This window comes from Mauremys reevesii, linkage group 20 (assembly GCF_016161935.1).
Source record: "Mauremys reevesii isolate NIE-2019 linkage group 20, ASM1616193v1, whole genome shotgun sequence".
Classification (NCBI taxonomy): Eukaryota; Metazoa; Chordata; order Testudines; family Geoemydidae; genus Mauremys; species Mauremys reevesii.
In genome coordinates this window covers 10,603,472-10,622,428 of record NC_052642.1, presented here as the reverse complement: position 1 = coordinate 10,622,428, position 18,957 = coordinate 10,603,472, and the positions used below count along the sequence as shown (strand labels likewise).

Genomic DNA, 18,957 nt, shown 5'->3' with positions numbered 1-18,957 from the left:
TCCATTATTTCCAGCTACAGAATTTTGGAAAGGGGATGGGTAACGTTTCAACAGGCAATCAAGATTATTCTAGAAATACAACAGTATTGCATAGTCACAAGGTAAACATTTTCAAAAAGCACTCTTACAATTTAAGACCCTAACTTCCATTTCCAGCTGTGATTTAGGTGCAGAGCAGTCTAGTCTCATTGAAAGTCAATGGTGCTAAGGCTCCTAGCTGATTTTGAAAACTTTATCCATTAACTTTTAATTATATTGTACGATTCATATATATATTATATATATATATATAAAAATAAAAATTAGGCCCAGATATTATACCAATAAAGCCTGCCACTCCCTTAGCTGTTATATAAACTGTATTGATTTAATTAAAAAAACCCTACAGTGTCTAGCTACTGATATTGCGTTCAGAAGCTCTTATGTTAAACATTAAAGGGTTAGAGATTCCTCCTCTCTGCTATTTCAATGACAATTTCAGGGATGCTAAGGGTCACTCCTGAAGACAAATCCTTCAGTGCTGTGTGTGTAATGTGAATATAAGGACTCAACGAATTTGTTTTGCTTTGTTTTCTTGTAATGCAGGAGTTGTTTCTAGAACAAATGTGAATGGTGCCCTAAAAGAATGATTTCACTTAGCTTCTGTGTTTCACAGCCCTCTGCTGTTGTTTATTTTTGTACATTTCGCTGGAAAGAGCATTTGTCAACATGGCAGCAAAGAAGCTGCTAGCCAAACAGAAAAGCTTTTATACACACAAAAAAAATTCACAGACATGCAGCTATAGCAGCCAAAATGAAGCTGCCGCATAAGAGTCTGGACAATGCAAAAACACCAAGACCATGTGTTCAGAGTTTTAATACCTAGTTGTGAGGAAGGGACAGTGGGAGAGAACAAGCATTTTCTGGCTGAATTCAATATTAGTGCCTAACCTTTAACTTTCCCTTCCACCAACACAGCTGATGGCACGAAGACTGCATTCAGGACGATGCCTCAAGCATGATGATTTCATTTATTTATTTTTATTATGGTAACACCCAGAGGCCCTGATCAGGATTGGGGCCCTATAGTCCCTGCTTTAAAACCAGAGGTCTAGACTGATGGAGACAGGTTCTTAGATATAGTGCCAAATAAACAACTTTGCCCAAGAAAGTTAGAATATGCCCATCAGTAGCATGTACTGTCCTGTTATGCCCTTCAAATTAAATACACACCATTTCACTGAGTTCCTGTTTCATACTTGTATATACACCGGACATTCTGCCAGCCTATCTACTTTGATTGCAAACCCTTTGGGGCAGAGACCTTTTTTGTATTGTTTGTTTAGCACTTGGCACAACAAAGGCCTGGCCCATGACCAGAGCTCCCAGTGCTACCACACTACAAACACACACCACCACTTAGGCAAACGGGGCTTTATCTAGATTGGAAATAACCATAACCCAAAGAGCTGGATTGAGCTCCAAGTCTGCACAGTAACCTGGCCAGACTTAAAAGGTCCTTATTTCCAGATCAGAAACCCCAGATGCCATGACTAGTAGCAAAAAACCTTGCATGGGTCCATAAGCAGAGGGTGGTAGGCAAGAGTGAGTATGATGGCACAATTTGTCTCTGAGTCAGGAGGGAGAGTCACTGAAGTCACATCTTAATGGTGTTAAACCCCTTTCCCCAAAGCAGAACATGAAGCCCCACAGATAAGAATAAAGCCGCCAACTGCAAAGTGCAGAGCTGGTTTCTTTCATTCTTCCGACTACTCTACTATAGTACTGGAGGCCTGTTACCTTTGGAGATTTTTTTCCTCCATGCCCTGGGTCCAGGAGCAGCCAGAATTACTCTGGGCTAGGCCAAAAATGCAGCTGCTTCATAATTTCGCCCAGCGCCACATGGGAGCAGAATGCAGCACCACAGCTCCCACTTGAGTGGTGAACAGCAGTACCCTGGGATGGGTCTGGTTTTTTGGCTGGCTGACTGGCCTCTTCCTTCTCCCTGAGGGATGTGGCTCCAGGGGAAAATTTATTTCTTTTTACCTATTAAATGGGAAAAATAGGGGACGTGAAGGGAAAAACAGCCCGGGAAGGTGAAGTGGTCTGGCTGGTTGGAGCAAAGAGCCAAGAAGCCCTGCCTGTGAGGCCACTTCATGCCTCCAGTTCGTTACCAGAGCTGCCATGTTGGAAGGGGTATTACAACAACAGGATCGTGACAGGACTGTCTCCTCATCCCGCCCTGAGCTAAGCAAGTCCACAAATCAAAGCTCTCATGGTACAGCCAAAGCAAGCTTGCCAACCTCAGAGAAAGCAGCCAGAACATGGCTGGGAACGCTCACTGAGCTGTGAAACATGCCTCGCCCCCCTGCTGGTGGTGCCAGCTCTGGGTTCCAGCTCCTCAGCTCTACCTCCACCTTCCTTGGAAGTTCACCAGTTTGAGGGAGGCCGACTCAATCCTAATTCCTGCCCCGCCAGCCTACTTCATTCCGGCAGCTTCTCTGACAAGAGATGAAGATTCTAGAGCAAGAGGAGCTCACAAGGGAGGAGGGAATCCCAGGATATCTACGGGGTGAAGAAAGAGGGGGAAAGACTGAAGCATGGGATAAGGCATAGGACGAAGGAGAGGGACTGGGGAGGAATGGTTAAGGGAAAGCACACAGTGCTGCAAAAAGACTGCTCCCCCCTCCCGGCCCCAGCCACATGACTGACAGAGTCATCAAGGTTAATTAACCCATGGCCCATGACAGGGGGTCAGCATCCTCTGACTTCAGTGGCTACAGTTACAGGGCTGGGGAGGAAGAACTGAGGCAGAGAGAACAGCTCAAGGGGGGAGCGATAGCTCAGTGGTTTGAGCATTGGCCTGTTAAACCCAGGGTTGAGAGTTCAGTCCTTGAGGGGGCCATCTGGGGCAAAAATCTATCGGGGATTGGTCCTGCTTTGAGCAGGGAGTTGGACTAGATACCTCCTGAGGTCCCTTCCAACCCTGATATTCTATGAACAGCTACTAGCCCTTCTGGCAATGGGGGAGGTGGGAAATTGGGAAGAGGGGACCCAAAATTGAGAGAGTGCACACCAAGGGAAGGAGTAGGGAGACTAACACAGAACATCAGGGGGAGGCACACCAGCGTGGACACAGCTCTACGCACACCCTTTTACACAGTAAACACAGGACAAAGGCTACTGCCGGCTTACTGGAGGATAGGAACCAAACTCATCTGTGTAGCCAACCCCTTCTCCCCCCAACTCTTCAGTTAAAATGACTCCATGAGCGCTGGACCTGAGCTCTTTTCACAGTCTGGCCCCACAAGCACAACGCCCAGAAAGCAGGGATGTGCAGAGGAGGCGGGAGTAGCATCAATAGTTGTTCTAGAGCTTTATTGCCCTGCCTCCGAGATAGTGGGATATTACGTCCCCTCGCACTCCTCCCTCCCAAAACCACATATCCTCCAAATCCTTAAGTCCTATCCCAGACCTGCCCCCTGTTGAAGTTAGTAAGTCTTCACCCACACCACAGCTGTCCATGCTGGTGGATCCAATTACAACATGAGTCTACAAAAGCTGTGACCTGCCAGAAGGAGCCATCTACAAGTATAAAACCAACTGAAGACCTGTAGAGATGTCTGCCCGATGAGGTGGAGTAACTTGTTCCAGCCCTTGCAAGTAAGAGACAAGGTAACCAGGAAGGACTGCATCAGAATTAGGAGTAAAGAGTGCTTCAGACAGACAAATGAAGATCTTGCTTTTTTTAAAACCAGAATCATTAACCTACTGTTTGCATTTTTTTCCTTCTTTTAGAAAACACACTCGAGTAAAAAGACAGCCTTGTAACAACTTCCAGTAGCTCCTGCCTCTTCATTAATAGCCACTGGATTGAAGGCTCTTTTAAACCAAATTTTTCTATTCAAATCCTCTTCCTGTATGAAGGTGTTCATCTGTATACTGGTCAAATGACTAGAAAGGATTACCTTGTTTACACACACACACACCCCTACCTTTCCACATCTCCCCTGCATAATTTACTATAATTTCTAATTTACAATGGCAAAATATAATCTTACATTGGAATTTGCATAAAAATGAATAGACCTGCAGCAAGATATTAAATTTTAAATTTGCATGCTAGGCTGACCAAGTAACATTAGTCTATCCAAGAAGTTCATGCCTGTAAACTGGAGAGCTGGCAGATGTAATGAGAAGAAAATTTACACACTTCAATGAAACCAAGTTGATTAAAATGCTTTGATGCAGTTGCTACAGAGCAAGGAGTGTGAATTGTACATGGCAATAGAAGTAGTGCGATACAAACAGACCAGCAAGCCATGTAATCCAGCATTCTGTCTGATGGTGGCTAATGCCAGCACTTCAGAAGAACGCAACGTTAATATCCTTACGTAACAAGCTACTGCCCAAACACTGAACTACTGGTGAAAACTCCTTCCTGACTCCAGCTCGTTAACAGCTTATGCCCTGGAACATGAAGATGGACAAGCTGCGGAATTTTAACCTACCAGTGGGGGCTGCAGCTTTTTTTTTTTTTATTAAGATCTATTTCTTGTATTCAGACTTACTGAGCTATGTCTGTCAATCTACTGAGGCAGTGAGTTCCAAAGGCTAATTGTGTTGCATACATTTTTATGATGATTATTTTAAACTACGATGCCTTTTTATTTCACTAAGTGCCCCCTTACTTCTGAATAATTGAAGAAGAAACATAGGAGAGCCTAACTGTACTGCATCTCCGTATTTCCTTTTTCAAATTTCCCTTTCCTTTTTAATCTCACTTGAATACCTGTTTCACCCCACCCACATTGTGCTGTTGTGAGGCCCCTTTCCATTTCTGCTGTGCCCTTTCCAAGTTTAGAACCTGTTACATTGTTTCACTGGCTACATTCCCAGCCTATAGGGATAAAGGGGTGATTCTCCTTTAATAGCTCTGGTGTTGGAATAGCTGCTGCAGAGCTAACCTGTGCCTTGCCCTTGAGTTAGGAGCGGTATCCATCTCTCCTTGAACACCCACCTCGCTGCAAAGCCCCCAGGGAGGGGCGGAGATTCAGAGTATTACACACGTTTCATCGTCTGAAATTATTGCTTGGAGCCTTGCAGGATTGATTGATCCCTGCCTAAAGGGCAAGGAAAATGCCTCCAATCAAGTACCTAATTATTATGATTTATGTAGCACCGTAGACAAACCCATAACTTTCGAGCAGTCTATAGAAACCTGAATATGGGAAAAATTGCTTCCCGAAAAAGTGCTTGGCCTACTCTAAACTAGTAAGTGTTTGCTGGTATTACTATATTTAACAAGAGACAGCTCACACCAATCCCCAGAATAAGGTAACCGATAGTGGAGGAGGCACTTTTTTGCTAATATAATCACCTTTACACTAAGGCTTTTGCCAACCTCAGAGTGCCGTAAAGAATCACATCCCTAACAGACATTGCTTATGCTGGCAAAGGTTTCTAATACAGTCCTGGCCTTAACCACCCAAAGGTTGCTATCAGGACTGTAACAAATAACCAATGAATAGCGGGGTACAGCTTTTTTTCCAGGGATGATTGATAGTTGGTGTGGGCTTTTACAGCCGTTTCAGGGAGGGTAGGATAGTGCTCGGCCGATGCTAAGTGAGAAAGCGCTCTAAGCACAAGGGATTGTGGGAAAGGAGGCACACAACTAGAAGCAGCCAAGGGTGCAGCAAGGCGAGAAGATGGGGAGGACCTGTTTGTTCTGATGTGTAGTGCAGTTGTGTCTACAGACTCCAATCAGGGATCTCATTGTGTCATGCACTGGGCGCACAGGCACACGCGCACACACACACACACACCCCCGCCCCATAGGTCTTCTCTTTAGGAAATATCTGCGCAGAAAGCAGAAGTTATGAGAATCAAGCCCATGAAGCGAGTGTGCATCCCAGAGATACTATGGTGATGAGAGCCCCGATACATAAATAAATATTTAGCTCCTATATAGCATTTTTCCTCAGTAGATTTACAAAGATGGGTAGTATTATCCCCATTTTACAGATGGAGAAACTGAGGCATAAAGAGGTGACAGTGACTTGCCCAAGGTCACCCAGCAGTGGAACAAGGAAAAGAAACCAGATATCTTGATTTCCAGCCCAGTGCTTTAGTCTTTGTGTCACTGCCTCATCCCAGCAGAGACAGGGATGAGGCATCTTTATGTGAAAAATCCAGTTTCCCTGCATCAACCCTGGGAAATGTTTACTCATTGTTTTTAAATGATCCCTTCCCGTATCCTTAAATAAAAGCAGTCTCCATGGAAAGTTATTCTCCATCTAGGGAATCAACTAAAAACTTTAAGTACACTTCGCATGATAACCTGCTTTTTGTCTTTGTTCAATTATTCAAACTATCCCATGGAGCTGCTCTTCAAGATATGTTAAATAAATACAACACTCCCAGACCTTTGCAGTCTCATACACATGCAGCCACGCCTGTCTGCCAATGTGTTTGGGTGCTTTCACTCATTTTGCTTCTTAATGTCTAAAAGATGCACACTAAACATCACAGTCTATTATGATCAAAAGGTGCGAGCAATCATTTCCAAGACAGACAATTCTTTGTTCTTACTAGACTATTTTTTGCTGCCATAGATTTCCTTTGTCTGTGACTTTGTAGATCTCAGCTATGCCTCTGACACACAACAGTCTGTTTGTTAGATGTCAGATACTTTATTCTGCACAAGCTATAGTCTGTTTATTTTATTTTTTAAATCTTGTTAGCTCAGGAACACAGTCAAGAGACCTTTATTAAGTCTTTTTTGCCATGAAGAGAACTGGGAGTTTAACAATCCTCTTGTTCATCAGCTAGTTATACTCCAGAGGGTTGGGTGTTTGCTTTAAAAAAACCACTGCTTGCTAGTCTGATTCTTTATGCTATTAAACCATACAAATTATTAAAGTAAAGTAACATTCAAGGCTCTGCCTCAAACCTTCAGAAGCAAATTAATACTTAAAACTTTGATGGACAGTCTGGTGTTAACTTGCAGCTGTGAGAGTTAAGTGTGTGTACCACTTATCACCCCACTCTACAGTAACCTCAGACAGCAGGGGGAGTTCAGGACAGAGACTATAATTCTCCAGTCTTGCACTGGTTTTACACTGGTGTAAATCAACTTCAGTGGAGTTACTCCTGATTTTCTCAGACATAAGCAAGGAGAGAATCAGGCCAAAGGCTAGAAATGAGAGTTTCAGTAACAACTCAAAAACAACAAGGAGTCCGGTGGCACCTTAAAGGCCAAGGGATTTATTTGGGCATAAGCTTTCGTGGGTAAAACACCCCCACTTCTTCAGATGCATCTTGTTTTTGTGGATACAGACTAACACGGCTACCCCCGATAAGTAACAACTCAGTTTCATTTTGAGGGTGGAAAGCAAATTGCGCTCTTGAAAGGTCTCTTAAGGATCTGTAACAACCAATATGTTCCTTCCTGAATGACATGGATTGGTCTGCGATGACATAGTTGCTTCTTATGAAGATGGTATGTACATTATTAACTAGCAGAAGAGGAGCGTGAAACTTTTGCAACAGCAATTACATTTTCCCATTGCACCAGGTGGTTGTAGCAGGGGATCTCGAACTCTCATCTGCAGATCACTGTACTTCAGAGTACTTCCATGTAGTTGGCAGAGCTGTTTCAGACAGAATGACGACGCATCCCTCAAGTCTTCACACAGTGATGCATCCTTCACCTTTGCAGCCCAGTGTGGGACTCTAGGGAGATGTCTACACTGCAACAACACACCGTGACTGGCCCATGTCAGCTGACTACAGCTGCAGGGCTCAGGCAGCAGGTCTCTAAAATTGCAGTGTAGCGGTTCGGGCTTGGGCTGGGACTCTATGGGGAGGGAGGGTCCCAGAACTTGGGCTCTAGCCTGAGTCCAAATGTCTACACACTACAATGTTATAGACCCACAGCCTGCGCGCCAGGAGCTCGAGTCAGCTGACACAGGCCAGCTACAGGCATGTATCTGCAGTGTAGGCATACCCTACACTGCTTCCAGAGGTCTTGACTAAGCTTAACCAAAGGAGCTCCTGGACAACTCCATGAGCTCTGCCTCATGAACCATCCTGTCACAATCACACATCTTAGCATAGGACTTCCCTATGTATGGACCAAAAAATCCATTGTTTAATCTATGGTTTCCCAAGTACTTTATTATTTTGCATATAAAGTCAATACATGCATCAGGATTGGCTACTGCACAGGTCATTTTTGATAACATGCTGCATGTCCTTCTTGACCTGGCTACTGATAATATTCAGCACATACTGGTAAAGTATCTTCCCTTTGAAGGTCACCTTCCGTATGATCAGCACCACCACATAACCACGTTAAAGAAAAAAAAATCAATAGAAACCAGAAGAGTTTTTTCTCATCAAGAGAATGGCTCCTCTGCAATAAGATTCAGAGATGGTTTTCTTAAAGACAATGTCCAATTAGACACAAAACAAAGGTTTTGTTGACAACATATTATAAGGCTACTACAAAAAACTAATAGCAATTTTTCCCTTGCATCTAAACAAAATCCTGTTTAAAGGAAAATACTTTTTAAAAAAAATCACACATTCCCCTGTACTGCTGAAAAGCCAAACGGGACAGTACGAGTAGTTGTATAGGAACCAGATGACTTGTTGGTGACACTGGAGAGAACGGATGGCCACGTAGCTAAGGCATTGAACCAGAACTCAGAACATCAGGGACTTCCTGTGTGACCTCGAACAAGTCGCTAAATGCCTCAGTTCCCCAACTGTAAAACTCTCCCACTCTCTCACCCTTTGCCTGTCCCGTCTGTTTAGACTGTAAACTCCTCAAGACAGGAATCATTTCTCACTTACATGTGTACAGCGCCTCGCAGAGGGGGGTCCCAATCTCAGGGTACGTACAGACTACCCGCCGGATCGGCGGGTAGCGTTCAATCTATCGGGGATCCATCTATCGTGTCTCGTCTAGACGCGATATATCGATCCCTGAACGCGCTCCCATCAACTCCGGAACTCCACCAGGGCAAGAGGCGGAAGCAGAGTTAACGGGGGAGCTGCAGTCGTCAATCCCACGCCGTGAGGATGGGAGATAAGTTGAAATAAGATACGTCGACTTCAGCTACGCTATTCCCGTAGCTGAAGTTGTGTATCTTACATCGACCACCCCTCCCCCTCACCATAGTGTAGACCAGCCCTCAGTTTGGGCCTCCCAATACTCTTGTAATACAAGTTTTAAAAAAATCCCCTGTAGTGAAGTAAAACCAAACAAGAAAACATTGTGCTGGTGAGTAGTGGAGTGCACCTGATGGTTATCACATTGCGCAAGATGAGTGACATGTAAAATGTTTAATTGAATGGCAGAGAGTTTATGGCGAAAACCAAAATCACTATATTGGATAACATACAGGCAAGATTTATTTTTCTTATGATTTTTATCTCCCAAAGTGCAGGCAGAAGGAGGGGCAAAACTACTCAGCCATGACACCACTCATCCATTCATGCATCCACACAGCATGGGAAAAACTACATTTGTAGGCAAGGCAGCCGATTAAGAGAAGATGGAAGAGAAACCATTAATTCCATTTCCCCTGTCCTTTTTCGGATGCCGATTAACACACTGGAATCATTACATATCATTTTGCAGGTAAGCAAGTTGTTTTTTTTAAACCAAGGGACAAATTGAAATTACCTAGAATGGGACATCTAGATCTAATCTCGCAAGCGCACTCAACAGGAACATGAGTGCCAAGGGATGCCTACATGCCAAAACTCAGCTGCCAATATTTCCAGCTTTTTGCACCACTCCCATACTTCATTTTTTTTATAAAATCAGCACATAAAGAAGCTTGGATGCTGAAAGTGACTGAGATTAGTCCAGACTGGACGCTCCATTCTTTCACAGCTGAGCAAGTGCCTTTTAACTTGCACGAAATCATTTCATTTTGATTACACACCAGGCGGCAGAGCAATTTTTTGCTACCACATTGGGAAATGGTACGCTGAAGGCAAATCCAAAGAGGGATGGAGAACAAGGGGAAAAAATAGAGGACTTGTGCCAAGAGAACAATGGCACAACCTTTCCCAAAAAAAAAAAAAAAGTCAGGTGCATGTAGCTTTAATTTTTCTGCCATGTGGAATGTTTTTCTGAAGTTGGGGGAGGGAGGGAATAGATAACATTTCTTTAGCTGTTGAGTATATTTTAAAGCATCAATTTGTGAGTTTTCCCCACAGTTTCCCCACACAGGATAGTCTAGCAATGTGCTTGAACAGACACATGCTTTAGCATCTAGCCGTATTACTTGCATACATTTGCAAGATTCAATCAAGGACATTTGGGAAGAAAAATATGTCATAATGCCAAGAAATTTTTGGAGGGACATAATGAAAAATTGATAACTATTTTGCTGACACACATGTACCAATAAATGTAGAAACGGTGCCACCTAAACAGGGATAACAGGAATGTATACAAACCAGGCATCATCTTTAATACATGTTCCTTAAATAATACTGTCCACAATGGCAGGCCTACCCCATCCTCTGAGCTCCAGTGCTCCTCTGCCCCTTTCATGGTGTTCCTAGATCACATTAATTCAACGCACAGTGCTTTTCCATACTCGGATTATTTTCCGACTCCAGTTTCACCAGCACGGTAGCAGAAGGACTTTTAACATCAGTAACTGTTTCTTGGCGACAGAAATAGATCCCTGAGTGTCACCCAGCTACCTTTAGCCAGCGAAGAACAGAAGACAAGCTGCTACATCAGTATATCATCTAAAGTAGCATCAATTGGAGCCTGATGACTGCATCCCGAATCTACAGCCACTTATTCTGAATACTTTCTTTGGTTGAGTGGGGCACACGCTAGTCAGTTGTTTTAGATTGGAGCCATGCATATTTTAACTTTACAATGTTATGAAGGAAAGCTGTCAGTTTTGAACAATTATGTCTAATTAATCCCATTTTTAAAAAAATTAAAAGGACAGTTGCTTGGTAGCATCAAGAGAACCCGTTTCATAATTAATAGGACATTCATCTCCATGTGGTAATTAGCAACCGTCTATACCAGTATTAAAAAGCCCACAATCATTACATAATGAATATAAAAAGTGAGGCTAACAGAAGCAGGAGTTAAAAATATAGCCAAAAAGTCAAAAATATTCAGGGTAAACGGTTACTTGCAAAATAGTTAACTGAAGTTCTGGCTGGCTATTTATGAAATCTCAAAAGTATTTTATACGACTAGTGTAGGTGAAGTACCCAGTGGTGTAGGGTCATGGTTCATCTTGCCAATTAAACCACAACACCCACACATGCCACCATGGAGCAGGAATGTACCACATTGCTTACAATGCGTCTTGCAGTGAATCACATGGATTCTAGGGTTCTATTCCCTCTTACGTGTATTGCAGTAACACCTGGAGCCTTTAATTAGAACAGGGCCTCGTTACTCTTGGCACTTTACAGACACACAGTAATCCCTGCCCCAAAGCGTTCACACTCTAAATAGTAAAGACAAAGGGCGGGAGGGAAAGTATGTTCACTCCCATTTTACAGGAAAAGTGACTTACTTGTTCCCATAATATAAGAACTAGGGGCCACCAAATGAAATTAATGGGCAGCAGGTTTAAAACAAAGAAAAGGATGTTCTTCTTCATACAGCGCACAGTCAACCTGTGGAACTCCTTGCCTGAGGAGGTTGTGAAGGCAAGGACTATAACAGGGTTTAAAAGAGAACTAGATAAATTCATGGAGGTTAAGTCCATTAATGGCTATTAGCCAGGATGGGTAAGCAATGGTGTCCCTAGACACTGTTTGTCAGAGGATGGAGATGGATGGCAGGAGAGAGATCACTTGATCATTACCTGTTAGGTTCACTCCCTCTGGGACACCTGGCATTGGTCACTGTCGGTAGACAGGATACTGGGCTGGATGGACATTTGGTCTGACCGAGTATGGCCATTCTTATGTTAGAGAGGAAGCTGAGGCCCAGAGATATCAAGTGATTTGCCCAAGATCCCAGCTCTGCCACAGACCTCTTTGGAGATACGGGTTCAGTTCCCTAGAGTCCCAGACCAATGCCTTAATGGAAACACCATTCTCACTCAGCCTTTTGGAGGAGGAAGGATTATTTTTTTTAAAAGAAATCCTCCTTCAATCCTACCTTTGAAAACAAATCTGATTTTTTTTTCCTGTGAATTCAGTGCTCATTAAAAAGGTGCCAAAATTAAAATGAAATCCCTATTCATCCACAGATTGGGTGCAGCTCAAGCCGCAACAGTTCAAGCTTTATTCAGGCTCCAGTGTATCTAACCCCTGGTCTAGAAAGAAAACTTCTAAGGAACTAAAGATAGAGACTAGACCATGTCCATTCAGTCCTTTGACTGCTGAAAAGGCCAGTACATACTAATTTGTGTCAAAGCCCTGTCTGCTGAGAACTGGACTGAAACCATCGATTTATTTTCATCCATCACAATCTAGCAGCCCACAGAGTACATTTTTTCATTGAATTTTTGGGGCAGCACCAGTTATTTCTCTGTATTAGCAGGAAAGAGCTAGATTTCATCCCTGGCTCTGTCACCAACCTGTTGGGTCACCTTGGGGAAACTGAGGCAGAGAGAGGAAGTGGATTGCTCATCTGTAAAATGAGGCTAATGATACTGATGTCTCTTTAATGCACTTGTGATCTACTGATAAAAGCGCTATAGAAGAGCTAGGTATTCTATTATTATGAGAGAATTCTGTGCAAAAGGTCATCATAAAAAGTCTATTTTCGGTTTCTTTCAGGTGAACAGATGTAGTTTCTGACAGCAACGTGCTGTGGTCAATTCTGTCATCCAAGTCTCAGATTACAGTCATCCAAGATTACAGTCATCCAAGATTTCCAAACTGGTTTTGTATGTATGCATCTAAATGGCGTGACCAATGCTGTTAACTGATGTGACTCATTGATACACTGGTGTTGCTAAGAGGACACCTGGTGTAACAATTTTTTATTGTTCACTTTGCCCAAATGCAACAGGACTTGATAAATGTCTTGGAACAATAGGACGACAAATCAAAAACTGAGGACAAAACACTCTCGCCTACATATTTTATTACTCTTCAAACACATTTCCAAGAGAGTAAAAAACCTCCTACACCTTGAACGCTGCTTACAGTTACAATTTTACAAAATGTACATTTCCTGTTCATGGCAGGACTTGACAGCACATGGGGGAGGACAGGAAGAGGGGAAAACACACAAACAAACAGCTCATACTCAGTGCTTTCACTAAATCACAGGACATAATGCATGTCTAATCCGAGAGCTTCCTGTTTTATTTACGACTTGCTCGCCGACTTAAAAAAGGAAGTGATTTATGAATTAGAAAGGTGACGTAAAAATGCTAATAAGGTTGTTAAATTGACAGCAGCTGGCACTAGTGAAATTATGTTGTCTTAAACTAATGGTTGTGCTATTAATGTTACAGCTAGTGCTAATATAGGAGAGTTAGAGAGAGAGAGAGACCACCTATTAGGTCGTCATCTTAGGCTCTTCAATAGAGATCAAAGGAGTAAGGCACTTACCTCCCATTGAAAGTCAGGAGGAGCTGAAGCTAGGCTTCCGTCCTGACAGCTATTTGAGCACCTAACTCTCACTGTACCAAGATACCTTTGAGGAGCTGGTCCCTAACTCCTTCAGGGTCTTTGGAAATTCCCAGTCCCTTTTTCATTCCCCAACAAGTGCAGGATTGCTCCCTATTCTTCTGAGGGGCGTCTCGTCTGATTTTAAATGGCTTATGCACATGAGGTTAAAGAAATACTTGCACAGGTTGATTGACCTAAGCTGTGGGAGGTCTCATTTTGATTATTCTCACCAGTTGTTAGATAGTGTCTTATAAACTTGGACTATTTGCATTGACTATGTATGTCAACATAGTCATTCACAGGAGAGGTTATGTTCAGGATTTAACCCAAAAGAAAAAAAGCAGCCTCATGCATAAACACTATCCAATACTTCAAAGCAGTCTCGCTTGCTCCCCACCCACCCACGAGACAGTCCAAAAAAACCATGCAGAACTGAGCCTGGAGATAGCAACAGTACTGTACATTTATCATAAAAGCAGGATGCAGAAACCGGCTACCAGCTGTGCAGAATATTTACAACTGTAAATATTATATTTCAGCTGTAGAGCAAGTAAATATTGCCTTATGGAAATGCACGGTTTATCGATCAGCTGATCGGAACAAAGCAGAAAAGAACAGAGTTTGGCAGTTTTCAGCAGCATGCCATTTTGCAGAGACCCGAGAACACATTTCTGAAATATTGACTCATGGGAATGACAGACTGATCAACTTGCTGGTGAATGAACCGAATAACTTATTTCCCCTCCCTGAGGAATATCATAGCTTGTGTTTAGCCAAAAATTTTAAATATTTTAAACAGCACCATTTTTTATGTTTTATTTTGTTTACTGAAGACATCAGTTACTGCTCCAGTCCAGGGGGTTGTAAGGAAGTGGACTCTGACACCTTTGCATTCAATAAGAACCTGCACAGACCAGACTGCAGGCATTAGGGAACGTGGAGAAGGGAGATCACAAGGCATTATTGTTGACACTTGCATCTAATACCAGAGGGCAGAAAGTGCAAAGCAAACTACCTACAGCAATGTCCTACATTTAAAGTCTATAAATGGAAAATTAATGTTCCTTTGCCAGACAGCTTAAGAATTAACCTATATTTGGAGATTAACACAAATACAACCATCTTGTTTTAGTGGGAACAATCCAATTTTTATTAAGACTAAGAGATTCGGGGTAATTAAGAGCTTGTCCAATAGCCAGAATTTTATGACTCTAAATATTAGCAAAGCTGACATTCGCACCATCTTGCCTTGGATCTATTGCATTATAAATCCTCAAGGGTAATGAAACGCTGGTTAAAGGGAATCTTAGTAAGGCACACTTTAAACAGCGCCCGCTTGGAGAAGGTGGTCAACCAGATTTAGTGCTCTATACAGCTCCACTTACCACATTAACATCAGTAAAAACAGGGTGATCAGTAGCTACACCAAGGAGGAAAATAAGCCACAGTAATGGCTGCAGTATAGAGAGAAAGGTGAATGCCAAATGAGGCAGCTAGACAACGGACGTCACCGCACTTTTCTCCACCCCTTTGCAAAGAGCCAACACAAGGTCTATGCAGCACTTAAGTTTCGTTGTAAAGGATTTTAGTGGGACTTGAGTGGTGCTTAGGGCCTTCTACTGGTTCTCTGTACAGGGGTGAATGTCAACCCCAAATCTTTGTTCTTGTGTCTAATTTGCTCAGCACAGAGCTATCTCTGCAGCCCTTGCGGCAACGCATTTCCTTCATGCAACTCAAAGTAATGCTCATGTTAACTACAGTAATTAGTTACAAGGAAACACAGTGCAACATCTTTTATTGATTAAAGAAAAGTAAGTCTTGGGGAAATTTCTTTTTTATATATCTATATATAACCAATTTCCCCAAGACTTATTTTTCTATATTATAAAATCAGATACTTCACCTCCAGAGGCAGTGGCTGCCCCTCTTTTCCATGCAGGGATCCTCTCCCATTTAGCAATATGGGAAGAGGAGCTTTGCTGCAACACCCTGATCCTGACTGAGAGCCCCTATCATTCACTCTGTATGGTGGATGCAGTCTCCAACCTGAAACTAACAGCACAGCAAAAAAAAAAAGTCATTTGAATTGTAAAAGCCCTCTGCAGCCTGATGCATACCCCTCAGTCTTCTCAGGAGAAACTCCGCTACAGACAGTGCGGTTATACTGGTCTAAACCCAGTATGAGGTCAGAATCAAGTCACAAATTCAGGACTATTTTGAGACTGAACCATCCTATGTTTATACTGGCTGAGTCAATGTGGCAAACAAGCACCGATGTTCCTTTGAGCAAAGGACCAGAAAATGGGACCACCAGACTTAACAAAAAGACTAACAACATGCAGCCGCATATAATAACTAACAGAACGGCTTAAGGCATGACTGGGAAAAGCCAAGTACGTGGAATTTAATTTCTGACAATTCTTTTCTTTATGCATGGCTCTTTCTAAAGAGAACATCCATCCCATTTTCATTGGAGATGGCTGCATTTAATCAGCTGGATGTATGTTAACTACGTAGCAATGCTTACAAAAGAAAAAAAAAAGTTTAACTGTGCAGCTAAAGGCCAAAACATCCTCTGCATGGGCCAAACCCACAAAGAGCACAAAAAGTCAAGTTCTCTCCTTCGCAGTCGCATGGTTTTTACCACTGCCCAACACCCATCTGCTGAAAAGCAGCAGGAGACAAAAGCCCCCAAACTAGAAATTCCCCTGCAATAAGTGCTTTGTGCCTCCACTTCCGGCGCTCACACTTGACAATTTTGCTTTTACCCTCGGTGCCTCAGTTTGCCTATCTGTAGAATGGGCAAAATGAGACTTTCCTGCTGTACCTCATGGGATTGTCGCAAGGCTGAAAAACAAACATCTGCAAATGTTTTGAGAGCCTCTGATGAAAGCACGGTTAATACTGACATTGTCGCCACCACCTAACCAAGAGCTGAATTTTGTTCTGCTCAGCTTTTCCACAGAGAAAGCAACAGCTGCTAGTAATACATAGCTTCAAACATTCAAGGCATCCCACAAGCCACAAGATCAGACACTCCTAACATGCAACAAGCTTGGAAAAGTAAACACCTCTCAATCGGCTTGAATCCAGTTTAGAACAGTCTATTATGCTACGCAAGGTTTTTATGTTGAGGTTTTTCAAACAGCAATAAAACAAGGTTTCAACAGGGGTGGAAGGGGAGACAGACAAGTCGTTTCTCTATAGAAATGGAAATGTTATGACCAGCTCTACCTTTAAATATGGATGATGCAGCTTACATGATATTTACTGCAGACCCACGTATGCAAGTCCAAAGCTAAGTACATTTGCCCTTTCCTAATGCCCTGCAAATTTCCTTGATCACATCTTAGAAACCAGTTCTGCAAACTTTCAAAAAAAAAAAAAAAAAAATGTAAACGCATCAAAGCTTCTTGCTTTCAAACAAGACACTGCCCTGACAGTGCTCACTGTTAATCTAAATCACTGAAGGATTTTCCATGCTGCTCGGATTCGGAAAGCACTCAAAAACATGGTGTCCAACTAGAATTTTAACATGTTGGAGCGAGTAGATATCAGCTGTTTTCTAGTAAAGATTTTCCATAACACTGAGCAGAGAAGCAGAGATTAAAGCTACACTATCCCCTACTGAAAAATAATTTTCTCCAGCTGTTAAGGAACTTGTACCTCTAGGAGAATGACTCCGGTGACGAGATGTACACTTCCATTTCCTTTAGGAGAAAGTGTGTTTCCTTTAACAATATTGACTTACAAATTTTATGTTTTAATGTCCTAGAATGGCATTTGGCTCAATTACAAAAAGTTAAACAATGAATATCCAAAGCAACTGAAAAATAAAAGACTAAAGGGAAAAAAAAGGAAAAAAAGTTAATACTCCAAGAGAGTGTTGCCATTGATGGTAACAGCACCAAGATCAGGACCCAAATATTTCTATGTTTGGAGCTAGTAAGAGTCTTCTAGCCCATAAATGTATCCATTTCAATGTCTGACTAACATGGTTTGCACATGGAGTCGCAAACCAGGGACTGAAAAATTCCTTTAGAAAACAGCATTACATTCAACTGTCTCTGCAAAACCAGTCAGGTTGAGTACCTTTAAAATCCTGGTGCTGTAATTTTGCTTTTGGTTGTTTTATACAAGAGTGATGTTTTCATACCCTTATGAAAGGGCTGCTCTGTAAGCACAAGGCAAGTGACACTAACGCTGTGGAGATTACACTATTTGAAGGAAACAAAAAACAAACGGTAAGAGATTAAAAGAGACAATTCCTTCACAAGCCAAATGATTAAAGCGGTATGCTCTTCTGAACAAGAATTTCCTTGAAATAATCATTTGAAAAAACTGATCAACACACTGGCTCCAGGTCTACAGCAGGTTATTCTGCAGCACTCCAGTTCCCTTTACTGTCTGCAATTGGAGCAAAAGTACTTCTTTAAAGGCCATCATTTACATACGCACTATTTAAGTCCTCCAAAGAGGGTTTAAGTTGTGCATAGGCTGTAGGTTAATTTAGGGTGGATTTTACCCTAACTTCAACAACACCTTAAAAGACTAACAGATCCAGACTAACACGGCTACCCCTCTGATACTTCAACAATGCTGGCAGCCGAAGTATCCTCTTGGTGTTTCCTCCTTTCCCACCTCCCCTTCCTTGCACATCATCTTGCCGTAAGATGTGTCAATATAAACTACTGATTTTATAACGCATACTTTCTTAGGATGACATAATAGAATGGTGCCCAGTTGATCGATAAAATTGATTCAGCTAAGAGTAAGATTAGTGTCTAATTTATTCCTTCCAATCCCTACCCGCAAAACCACCATATAGGATGTGTGCATGTGAACGGTGGTTCTAGATTACTCTCTCGTGTTGTTTCTGTTCCTCTTCTGATTACCATGTCCTTCAGCGTCTAGCATTATAGATGACTGCATGGAAGTCTATTTAGGCACCTGCAGGCTCAGTTCACATTTTATGTTCACATCTCAGTTAGCCGGGTCCTCCTCTCCCCTGTCAACTTCAGTCCATTGACTAATTTTCTCTGTCGCCTCCTGTTTCCTTCAGGCTTACTGTCTGAGTTTATGGATATAAACTGACTTCTGAATCTATTTAGAATCATAGAATATCAGGGCTGGAAGGGACATCAGGAGGTCATCTAGTATTTACTTCAGCACCCCAAAAAAAATCTTCATAGTACCACCTCACTCTTATAAATATAGCACCTTTCACAAGTAAATCTCAAAGCACTTTCGAAGGTGGTCAGTATAATTATTCCCCATTTACAGGTGGGGAAATTGAGGCACAGAGAGATGAAGTGACTTGCCCAAGGTCACCTAGCATGACAG

The 18,957-nt window shown here is 42.4% G+C and overlaps 1 protein-coding gene across 15 annotated transcripts in view; it reads right to left on the bottom strand.

The window, feature by feature from the left end:
• Positions 1 to 18,957, bottom strand: part of AUTS2 (activator of transcription and developmental regulator AUTS2) — a 1,174,081-nt gene that overhangs the window by 814,863 nt on the left and 340,261 nt on the right. For 2 of the 15 annotated variants that reach the window (XM_039507747.1, XM_039507748.1), the window contains exon 1: positions 2,283 to 2,467. The exons of 12 other annotated variants lie outside the window; for them this stretch is intronic. In XM_039507747.1, coding sequence (XP_039363681.1) covers positions 2,283 to 2,336 — 54 coding nt within the window. In that variant the 5' untranslated portion in view covers positions 2,337 to 2,467. Of the gene's footprint in view, positions 1 to 2,282; positions 2,468 to 18,957 lie in introns of those variants that run through there. One more of the 15 variants, XM_039507741.1, reaches the window with a different exon arrangement.